This window comes from Dipodomys merriami, unplaced genomic scaffold, assembly GCF_024711535.1.
Source record: "Dipodomys merriami isolate MVZ:Mamm:240054 unplaced genomic scaffold, mDipMer1.0.p SCAF_19, whole genome shotgun sequence".
Taxonomy (NCBI): Eukaryota; Metazoa; Chordata; class Mammalia; order Rodentia; family Heteromyidae; genus Dipodomys; species Dipodomys merriami.
The window spans coordinates 19,857,434-19,869,509 of record NW_027203270.1 but is presented as its reverse complement, the minus strand read 5'-3'; the positions used below and the strand labels follow the sequence as shown (position 1 = coordinate 19,869,509).

General features: G+C 38.4%; 1 protein-coding gene across 14 annotated transcripts in view; it reads left to right on the top strand.

Moving 5' to 3' along the window:
- The window catches only part of Ncor1 (nuclear receptor corepressor 1), a 171,303-nt gene that overhangs the window by 132,147 nt on the left and 27,080 nt on the right, over positions 1-12,076 (top strand). For all 14 annotated transcript variants that reach the window (XM_070027631.1, XM_070027632.1, XM_070027634.1 and 11 more), the window contains 6 exons: positions 1,050-1,218; positions 3,122-3,262; positions 5,311-5,394; positions 6,084-6,340; positions 7,066-7,426; positions 11,099-11,326. In XM_070027631.1, coding sequence (XP_069883732.1) covers positions 1,050-1,218; positions 3,122-3,262; positions 5,311-5,394; positions 6,084-6,340; positions 7,066-7,426; positions 11,099-11,326 — 1,240 coding nt within the window. The remainder of the gene's footprint in view (positions 1-1,049; positions 1,219-3,121; positions 3,263-5,310; positions 5,395-6,083; positions 6,341-7,065; positions 7,427-11,098; positions 11,327-12,076) is intronic.

Here is a 12,076-nt window from a genome sequence, read left to right as displayed (position 1 = left end):
CGGTCTGTAATCTCATGTGAGCTACCTTGTTAGAATATAATGCTGAATGAGGAATGAGATGATGTTGATAAAAGGTCAAGTATCTTCTAATTTAGGCCAAATGAAAATTTTTTTCCCTCAGATGTTAATTTATTTTCACTTAAAAACAAAATTTTCCATCTAGTTTTTGTTTGTGTGCATACTGCTACTAGGGCTTGAACTCCTTGCCTGGTGCTCTTGCTCAGCTTTTTTGCTCATAGCTGGTATTCTTACCACTTGAGCCATATCTCTAGTTCTGGGTTTTGGCTGGTTAATTGGAGACTGAAGGATTTGTCTGCCAGGCTGATTTCAAACCTCTGTCATCAGATGTCTGCTTCTCAGGCTAAGATTATAGACATGAGCCATTGGCACTTGACAGCATATCTTCTTTAATTTTGTAGATGTGGAAATGGGACAATTATGTTGTGTTTTTGCATAGTAGCTTTTTGTTTGTTTGTCCTGTACCTTTTTGCTATAACAGTGGTTCTCAAAAGTATGGTCTAGGGCTGGGAAGGTGGCTCAGTGGTAGAGTGCTTGCCTTGCATGCTCAAGGCCCTGGGTTTGATTCCTCAGCACCACATAAGCAAAAAGAAAAAAGCCATAAGTGGCGCTGTGGCTCAAGTGGTAGAGCGCTAGCCTTGAGCTGAAGAGCTGAGGGACAGCGCCCAGGCTCAGAGTTCAGGCTCACGACCGGACCTCCCCCCCTCCCCCCGCCCCCCAAAAAAAAAGAAAATAAGAGATGATTTGGGTCTAGGGCAGGAAAGGTGACTCAGTGGTAGAGTACTTGCCTTGCATGCATGAGGCCCTGTGTTCAGTTCTTTAGCACCACATAAACAGAAAAAGCTCAGGCCTCATGATAGACCAAAAAACAAAACAAAACAACAACAACAAAAAACCTTAATACCTAATTTCCTCTTATTTGCTTGTGTGCTCTTTGAAGATAATGATTGTTCTGGCTCACGACATGATAGGTTAAATTTTCTGTGTCTAGGTTTCTCAATTATACTGATGTGTGTTTGATTTGATGGCAGGGGACCCCAGTTGGATCCCAGACTGGTATACCAACTGAGGCTTTGGTGAAGGGATCAATTTCCAGGATGCCCATGGAAGAAAGCAGTCCTGAGAAAGGCAGAGAAGAAGTTACATCCAAAGGCCATGTTATTTATGAAGGCAAGAGTGGACATATCTTATCATACGATAGTAAGTATTTTGTATTGCTAATGCCAGTCTTCATAGGTATAATTGGAAACAGGCTCTATGTAGTTTGCTTAGATTCTTCTTGTGAGTGAATCAGTTGGCCTTTGCTGAACCATGCTTTCCTCTCATAATAATACCTGTCTCATGAAAACTTTGTGTGGAAAAATCCACTGCGACAGTCAGTAAAAAGCGGTTACCAGTAAAGAGCCCAAACGCAGTTTTCCATGAGTTGGAGCTGACATCATTATTGATAGTTTTGATAGTCATGTTTAACGTCAATGGAATCACTTTTAATAGGATTTATATTATAAATTATGGATTCCATAATTTGATTATCCTGGAAAGAATATTGAATTTAAATTTTCAGTAAACTGTAAAATGCTTATAACTATCTATCTAAACATTTTCTTTAAGTGTGTTCTTCAGTTATATTTTACTTGTAATATTTCATGAGAATGACTCATAAGATGTAAATATTCAGGGGATTGAGCTTGAGTTCTTGTGTGCAGCTGTCTTTGTAACCTTGTATTTGTTAGTAGCTATATATTTTCTCTTCAAATACAGAGAAATAAAGCATGTACAGCCGTATGTGATGTTACAAAGTGCATCATAGCTTTCTTATTTCCTTCTTAAAAAAAATATATCTAGGGAGTGGTGCTGTAGCTCAAGTGGTAGAGTGCTCGCCTTGAGCTGAAGAGCTGAGGGACAGCGCCCAGGCCCAGAGTTCAAGCCCCACGACCGATCAAAAAATAAAAATAAAAAAATATATATATATATCTAGTATAGTATATTGACATTTTTTGATGTGAAAAAATTATGTTTCTCAAGTCAGATATATCTGAAAATATTTCTTGTTTTCTTTTCAAACCCATTAAATCATTCAGTTGTTTCTATTTCTTAAAGTCTGTGGAATTCATATATTTACTCTATTTCCCCATCTTTTGTTTGTGTAACTCTGACTGCACAACTGATTCACAATTGTGCTATATGTTGCTTCCTACGTGACTCTCCATTGCCTTTACGATAACTGTAAGCCCTCTCTGTAAGCTTTGCTATTTCTGTGTGTTTGGCTTCTAGTTTATCCCTGCAGGTTATTTTCTTCCAATTCTCCCTCTCATACTGCCTGCATTTCCTTCCCTATACTTTCCTCCTAACTCTACTTTTTTTTTTTTAATAATGTTTTTTTTTATTGTAAAAATAGTGAACAGAGAGGTTACAGTTACATGAGTAGGGTATTGTGTACATTTCCTATCGAGCATTATTACCTCCTCCTTTGTTTTCCCCATACCATCCCTTCCCTCCTCACCTCCCACCTCCTTCCTCCCTTCTCCCCACAAGTTATAAAGTTCGTTTTCAACATAGTGTCTTGTACATCTCATTGTTACAATGGGTCAACCTGTATCCCTATTTAAGCATTCCCCTCCCCAAATTAGAAAAGTCTGTGTATCAGATGCAAGGCACCAGAATCAAATACAGTGAAACAGGGGTCTTACTCTAGTCTTTAAAGTGGTTGTTTACTGAAGTTCTTGTAAGGCACCATACTCTGTCTTCCCTTGAGGTCTTTATACTCACGATCCCTGGACTATTTTTCCTATCTTTTTTTCCCCTCAACTTCCTGGAGTTCATTTCTATAGATAGTACATAATTAGGTGCACATAGGCATTGTGTTTTGCTGTCGTTACTTTTGACCTAAGCAACTCTAACCTATCCTTCAGATCTTAGCTTATACATTACTTTTTCTAAGCAGTCTTACCTAATTTCAACAAAAATATTTTCATAAATATACTGAATCATATTGTAAATTGCAATAAGTAATATTTTATGCAGTAGATTGAGAAATTGTCATGATTTAATACATTGTAGGCCTTGGTTTCCACTGGAATAATATTTGTTTTATATTCTACAGATATTAAGAATGCCCGAGAAGGTACTAGGAGTCCAAGAACAGCTCATGATATCAGTTTAAAAAGAAGCTATGAGTCAGTGGAAGGAAATATAAAACAAGGGATATCATTGAGGGAGTCTCCTGTATCAGCACAATTAGAGGGTAAAGTATTGTTTCCAAAATACTGCATAGATACAATCAATTTTGTATGGCCAGTTTGCTATAATATGTTCAATCTCCATCATTTCTGTTTGAAATTTATATTAATAGGATTGTAAATTTACAAATAAAAGTCAGGTGGAGCATGATAGTAGAGGGAAGTAAAACTTGATTGTAGTTAATCATAGCAGGTTACTGTTTCAAATGCTTATATTTGGATGCTTATACCTTTTGTAGATTATCTTTGCTTCTGTCTGTTTTTTAATGTAAATTTTGTTTTGAAAATTTGTTTTTCTAAATTATGAGATAGATAATGTGATGCATAGTATATAGATCAAAGATATAAATGGGAGAAGAGGGAAGTAGGAGGGTGAGGAGGGGAAAAAATAACACCTTTCTTGGTAGATTTCTCTGAGCTTCTTTCTTCCACTGGAAATTAAGGGACTGTACTCATTAATTGTGTGAGGAGTAGAGATTCTTATCATGTGATACAAGTTCAATAAGTGATCACTAGTGTTTGTTTTTGTTAGTGACAAATCTTTAAATCTTACTAGCCTCAACTAATCTTAATCTAGGTGAAATGGTAAAAATAAACTTAAGTTCTTGGTAGAACTTTTTTTGGTTGTTTTTTGTGCCAGTACTGGGGCTTGAACTCAGGGCCTGGGTGTTATCCCTGAACTTCTTTGTCCAAGGCTAGCATTCTACCACTTCAAACACAGTTCTAATCTTGGCTTTTTGGTGGTTACTTGGAGATAAGAACCTCACAGACTAGCTGGCACCAGTGATTCATGCCTATAATTCTTGCTACTCAGGGGGATGAGATCTGAAGATCTCGTTTTGAAGCCAGCCTCTCACATACTTTTCTGCCTAGACTAGACTGACTTTCAACTGTTATCTTCAGATCTTAGCCCCCTGTGTAGCTAGGATTACCTGTGTGAGCCACCACTGCCTAGGTATGTAATTTTCTGAGCTAGATTGCACCCATTCCCACTTCTGCTCTCACTTCCGTCCTTTGTTTAAAAAATAATTCATTTATTTTTCTTTAGGGTAAATGTGTACGGTTATTTCCAACCTCTGATTCATATTTATCAGTAAGAGGTTATATGTTATATATAAATCTTAAAGGGGGCTAGATTTAGTTTTGAAAATATTTTGTTTTTATGTTTTTCTCCCTGTACTGAGGATTGGGTCCTAGACTTCCAGCATAGCATGTTAGGAAAATGATCTACCACTGGCGCCATATTCCTAGCTCTCTCTTTTCTGTTTTGACCTGTAATTTGCTAGCTTTAGTTACAAAGAACTTTAGTTTACAAAGAACATTTTTTTTTCTTGTTTTGGGGGTACTGGACCACACATTATTCTGTTTTTGTTATTTATTTTTTGTTGGTCATGGGGGCTTGAACTCTGGGCCTGGATACTGTCCCTGAGCTCTTAAGCTCAAGGAGAGCACTCTACCACTTGAGCCACAGGGCCACTTTCAGTTTTCTGGTGGTTAACTGGGGATAAGAGTCGCACGGACTTTCCTGCCTGGGCTGGCTTTGAACTGGGATCTTCAGATCTCAACCTCCTGAGTAGCTAGGATTACAGGCGTGAGCCACCGGCTCACAGCTGCTTTTGTTAATTTTTGACTATGATCTTTTTGCCTGAGTTATTCTGGACTACAATACTTCTGTTTACATTTCACCTTCATTTCACCTTGTAGCTGAGGTAACAGGTCTATGCCACAAAACCAGCTTTTTATTGGTTGAGGTGGAGTCTCTTAGATTTTTCTGCTTAGGCTGGCTTTAATACATGATATTCTTGATCTCTGCCTCTTGAGTATGAGCCACTGTACTAAGCTTTATAAAAAACATTTGATATGATGTCACATTAGGTATTTCTGGCTTTTGTTTTTTCCATTGTATTGCCCTGGGTAGTTTAGAAACTTAACATGCCATCTCTTCCTCTATAGAGCTTTTATCAAAAATGCATACTGTATAAACAATATTCAGTATGTATCACTGTTGTAAACATTATGTTCAAAAATGAATTTTTTCCCCTTGTTCTGAAAGGGTTGATATGTCGAGCATTACCCAGAGGGAGCCCTCACTCTGACCTCAAAGAAAGAACAGTACTGTCTGGCTCCATAATGCAAGGTAAAGTTTTTGCTTATTTTGCCTTTTTATTTATAACTGACAAAGTAATTTGACATACATTTTGCAAGTATGAAACCTGTTTTTCAAGTTTTTTTCCCCTCTTGACATACAGTGAATATTAAGTATTATTTTAATTATAATCTATCTCTTAGCTATGTAGTTTATTGGAAGGTATTTGCACAGTCTTTTCGCATGGAGACATCTCATTATGTAACAGCCATTGTTTGACTGTGATGATTCATATATTTTAGATAACTCTAAAAAATAACTGAGGAATACTTACTTCAATCTCTTTTCTGAAAATAGATAAACTGCAAGATGGCAAGGCCTTAATTTTTAAAATTACTACAAAATATAACAATTGAAATTGAATATTTTAGCCACTTTTAACTTTTGGGGGGGGGGGCATCCAGTCATGGGGCTTGAACTCTGGGCCTGGGCGCTGTCCATCAGCTCTTCAGCTCAAGGCTAGCGCTCTACTTCTTGGGCCACAGCGCCACTTCCAGCTTTTTTCTTTTTGCTTATGTGCTGCTGAGGAATTGAACCTAGGGCCTCATGTAATGCAAGGCAAGCGCTCCACCACTAAGCCACCTTCCCAGCCCTTTTAACCATTTTTGTTAGTTAACAGGTAAATATATTGTTGTATACTTATCAGCCACTGTTTTAATACGCATGTACTTCTTTTGAAGGTACACCTAGAGCAACTCCTGAAAGCTATGAAGATGGCCTTAAATATCCCAAACAGATTAAAAGAGAAAGTCCTCCTATTCGAGCATTTGAAGGTGCCATTACCAAAGGAAAACCATATGATGGCATCACTACCATCAAAGAAATGGGGCGTTCTATTCATGAAATTCCACGGCAAGATGTTTTATCTCAGGAAAGCCGAAAAACTCCAGAAGTAGTCCAGAGCACAAGGCCCATAATTGAAGGTTCCATTTCCCAGGTAAATAGATCAATAATCTTACTTTAGATTGACATTTAGGAAACATTTTTTTTAATTTCTTTTTTGAGATTAAGTGATTACATAAATTTCACTGTATTATGGGATAGTGATACTTAGCTAAAGTCATAAACATATTTTAACCTTCACAAGACAAATTGTCATTATCATAATCTATAAAACTTGTGAACTCTACAGACTTTGACAGTGCAACTATTTCTTCCAAACTGGGTGATATGTACGTTTCTTTCCTTTTGCTTAGTGTAAGCTGTTCCCTTTCTTTCTCATTTCCTCCTTCCCATGGCTGCCCTTGAGTTGCTTAGTCCACTTTCATCAATGTCCAGTGCTGTATTTTTTTTAGGAAACATTTTTAACATGTAGGGCTAGTGGAGTGGTAGGGAACCTGCCTAACAAATGCAAAAACTCTTTGAGTTTTACCCAGTGATGTAAAACAAAAAATCATGACTTAATAGTTCAATATTCTTATGTCAGGCCAGTAGGAAGTAAGTGTGACAGTTGTACATATTCCTCATCAGTTTTTCTTGTAATTTGCTTATCTTGTATCATGTAGTAAAGTATGCAAAGTCTGTGGATTGGAATTGAGATGTCAGTGGAGACATAAAGGTCACCACAGCAAACTAACTGTTATGAACTAGATGTATACCCAAGATGGAGTAACATCCACAGGGTGTAGCCACCTATAATACTTGCTTTTTTTTTTCCTTTAGGGCACACCAGTAAAGTTTGACAGCAACTCAGGTCAATCTGCCATCAAACACAATGTCAAATCTTTGATCACGGGGCCTAGCAAACTACCCCGTGGAATGCCTCCACTGGAAATTGTACCAGAGAACATAAAAGTAGTAGAACGAGGAAAATATGAGGATGCGAAAGCAAGTGAACCAGTACGATCCCGACACATGTCGGTGGTGAGCTCTGGCCCCTCTGTTCTCAGGTCTACACTTCATGAAGCTCCCAAAGCACAGCTGAGCCCAGGGATTTATGATGACTCCAGTGCTCGCAGGACTCCTGTGAGTTATCAAAGTACCATGTCCAGAGGCTCACCCATGATGAACAGAGTCTCCGAGGGTATGTTACGTTTGTTGCCTGGTGTGAACATTTTTTTCTGCAGTTTTTTACCTCTGGCAAATCAGAAATATATTGCTAGCTTTAGAGTATCTTAGAATCTGTACATTGTATAATTGGGGCCATAGAAGCTACCAGTATAAAAATTTCATGCAAAGTGCCTACTATTTTAGTCAAATGCAGATAGAAATGTTTACAGTATATATCTATTTTGAGTGAATTTTTTAGCCCATTAAGTAAGATTTCATTTTATTATTTTTTTCCAGTCCTGGGGCTTAAACTCAGGGCTTGGGTGCTGTCCCTGAGCTGCTTTGGCTCAAGGCTAGTGCTCTACTACTTGAACCACAGTGACACTTCTGGCTTTTTCTGTGTATGTGGTACTGAGGAATTGAACCCAGGGCTTCATGCATGTGAGGCAAGTACTCTACCACTGGGCCACATTCCCAGTCCTGTAACATTTTTTTATTTTTATTTTTTGCCAAACAGGGGGCTTGAACTCTGGGCCTACTGTCCCTGGGCTCCTTTTTGCTCAAGTCTAGCACTCTACCACTTGAGCCACTGTACCACTTCTGGCTTTTACTATGATTTATTGGAGATAAGAGTCTTACAGACTTTGCTGCCCAGGCTGGCTTTGAACCATGATCCTCAGATCTCAGCCTCCTGAGCAGTTAGAAATACAGGCGTGAGCCACCAGCACCTGGCTATAAGATGTTTTTGTTTTTGCATTGTTTTGAGCTGGTATTGTGGTCTAAACTCAGGGCCTCACACTCTTGCTTGGCTACTTGCTTAAAAGGCTGGAGAAGTACCATTTGAGCCATGTCTCCACACTGTACTTTTTTTATGTGTGTATGTCTTTTCTTTTTTGGTACTGGGGATCAAACTCAGGACATTGCACTTGCTAGGCAAATGCTTTGCCATTGAGCTACATTCCAGCTCTACACTGGATTTTTGTTTACTAGTTAGAGATAGAGTTGAGAAGACTTTTCTACGTGGGCTGGCTTTGAGCCATGTTCCTCAAATCTTAGCCTCCCTGACAAGCTAGGATTATAGGTATAAGCCTCTGGCACCTGGCTCAAATAAGACGTTTTAAAAGTCAGTTTTAGCTGTTGTTCCTCCAGAAGTGGTGTGTAGTGTGATGTGGTTTAAAGTTAGTGTCTAAAACAAGACTGATGAAGCTTACATAAAGGTTCTTACTGTGTTAAACATAGACAAATTACTTTTCTGAATTAGTTTCCTCATCTATTAAATATCAAGACCTGCCTGCATTACTTTTTGGAAATTAAATGAGCTAGTCCACTAGCCAGGTGTGGTGGCACATGGGAGACTGAAACTGGAGGATCACAAGTTCAAGACCAGCCTGGGCTGCTGTAGTGAGACATTTGTCCAAAAAAAAAAAAAACATATATATATATATATATATATATATATATATATATATATGTTTTTTTCTTTTTAAAAAAGAGGTGTAGTACATCTAAAAATGAACTCACAGGAAAGCCTCATGTACACTAAGGACCCAATAAATTTTCTTATCATCATAAGCTCATGCTGTTGGCAACCATATCATCACCAAGGTAAGAGGGGTAATTTTTTAAATACATGATCAAAAGCCATTAAAAATACATTACATCCTGGGGCTGGGAAGGTGGCTCAGTGGTAGAGCGCTTGCCTTGTATTCATGAGCCTCTGGGTTCGATTCCTCAGCACCACATAAGCAGAAAAAAAAAAAGCCGGAAGTGGCACTGTGGCTCAAGTGGTAGAGCGCTAGCCTTGAGCTGAAGAGCTGAGGGACAGCGTCCAGGCCCAGAGTTCAGGCACCACGACCGGCAAAATTAAAAATACATCTTAAAATTTTATTCTGTTTTTGTACCAGTCTTGGGACTTGAGCTTATGGCCCAGGCACTGTCTCAGAGCTGCTTTGCTAAAGGCTAGTACTCTACCATTTGAGTCACAGCCCCATTTCCAATGCTTTTGGTAATTTATTGGAGATAGGAGTCTTAAGGACTTTCCTGCTGGGCTGGCTTTGACTTGTGATCTCAGATCTCAGCCTCCTGAGTAGCTAAGATTACAGGCATGGACCACCAACACCCAGCTTTAACATTTGCTTTTTTTTTTTGTGGCCTCATAGGTGAGCCCCTAGGTTGGGTTTAGAGTTATAAAAATGTAGAATGGAGAGAGAATGAAATTAGCAGGTGTGTATAGGGAGGAATATTTCTTGATTTGGTTATAGGTAGAATATGAATTAAAACATTGCTCTATTTTATTTTTTGCTGGTTCTGGGGTTTGAACTCAGTATATCAGCACTGTCCCTGAGCTTCTTTTGCGTAAGGTGAGTGCTCTACCACTTAAGCCACAGCCCCACATCCAGCTTTTTTTGAGTAGTTTATTGGAGATAAGAGTCTCATGGACTTTCCTGCCCGTTTGAACTGCAGTCCTCAGATCTCACCCTCCTGAGTAGTTAGGATTATAGGCGTGAGCCACCAGCACCTGGCTCTTGCTCTATTTTAGAAGAAGTTCCAGGTATAAGTAAAAGACAACCACAGTTGAGGAAGTTGGACTTGGAAATCAGTGTGTTTTGTTTTAATAGGTTTGGTCATGCCCAGGTTTTTACTATCAAATTTTAGTATAAAGATGGTGATGATGGTTGCACAACACCATGTTTATATTCTATTGAATATAAATGGCTGAATAAAATGGCTGAGGTGCCCTGGGTTTGATCACTAGCACCAAAACAAATTGGTAAAAACTCAGAACAATGTGGTAAAGTGGTCCATTTTATTTATTTTTTGTCAGTCGTGGGGCTTGAACTCTGGGCTTGGGTGCTGGCCCTGCTCTCTTCAGCTCAAGGCAAGCGCTCTACCACTTGAGCCACCGTGCCACTTCCAGTTTTCTAGTGGTTTATTGAAGATAAGTGTCTCACAGACTTTCCTGCCTGGGCTGGCTTTGAACTGTGATCCTCAAATCTCAGCCTCTTAAGTAGCTAGGATTACGGGTGTGAGCCATTGGTGCCCAGCAAAGCGTTCCATTTTATGTTATATATATATTTACTGTAGTGTGATTGACTACCATGATTTAAAAGGAGACTGGAATAAGGAAAGGAATGGACGTTGGTAAAGTACTGAGAAAGTCACTCTATTAGAGTAGAGCACTGGAAAATAAAAACAAATTTTCATGATTAGCCAGTAGCAAAGAGTTTGGTAATACAGAGAGGACTTTGGATATGGATTTTCTTAAATCAGAGATTTGAACTCAGGGCCTTACACTTACTAAGCAGAAACTCAACCACTTGAGCCACTCTGCTAGCACAACATGAATTTGAGATTTGCCACATCATAAAGTCAAAAGAATTTAGAACGTTAATGGATACAGAAAATAAAATCATATTGGGATCTAGTAATGTTCATAGAGGGGATCATAATCCTCTCTAGGAGTTTTTCACTTCATTAATATCTTAATCTTAATTTAAGGTGGTACAGTAGTACTAGTGATATGTTCTGAAAGGTAGCAGTCTTCTTCAATTTCTTGTTTTCACATTTGCATATTTTATAGGGTTGAATGTAAAATTTGTGGGTAAAGGGAAGATCAAAATATTGTATGAATATATTCTGTATTTGAATGATGGGGAATGCAAATTATCTTAAGAATTTATGGCATTGCTTCCCCCCCCCCCCACAGTTACAATTTCTTCTAGCAAGTCTACCAATCATGAAAGGAAGTCAACACTTACCCCAACCCAAAGGGACAGCATACCAGCCAAGTCTCCAGTGCCTGGAGTGGATCCTGTTGTGAGCCACAGCCCATTTGATCCCCATCATAGAGGCAGTGCTGCAGGGGAGGTTTATCGGAGTCACCTTCCCACGCACTTGGATCCAGCCATGCCCTTTCATAGAGCTCTTGATCCTGGTAAGCATGACTGTAATGACAATCTCATGGGAAAGAATTAGCATGCATACATATACAACTTGGATCCAGCCATGCCCTTTCATAGAGCTCTTGATCCTGGTAAGCATGACTATAGTGACAATCTCATGGGAAAGAATTAACATGCATCTATGACTTTTTAAACTTCCTTTTATGGTACCGGTATGAAGATAATTGCTTATATTATTAATGCATAACTCAGTGAATTTTTGTAAGCTGCACCCCATGTTGCTACCACCCAAATGAAGCAGCAAAGCTATCACCTTTTTTTAAAGCTTTCATCTTTTAAAGAACTAAAAAAATAAGCATCTAAAAAGCTATATAGGTGACAGTTGGTGAAGCTGATTAAAAAAATGAGTTAATATGAAGATTTTCTTTGAAATGACAGAAACACAGTAAATACTGTACGTAAATTTACAATATAGACTTTCTTCTGGTTGAAGGCTATAGCCATTTTTAGACTGTTTGGTGGTTAAACTTCACCATTGTCTTCCTAACACAAAAGAAGCTAACATTTTCAGACTTAAGTCTTTTCTTTTTGTTATTTTTAAGTGAAATTAAAATTTCAAGATAATTATAACTAACCCAAAAAGGATTTTTGGTCATTTTTTTTCCTAGTGTTTTCCACAATTGATTCACTTTCATTTTCACTATTTCCAATATTGTTTTATTTGTTTATATATTTGGCCAGTCCTGGAGCTTGAACTCAGGGCTTGGGTGCTGTTCATGACT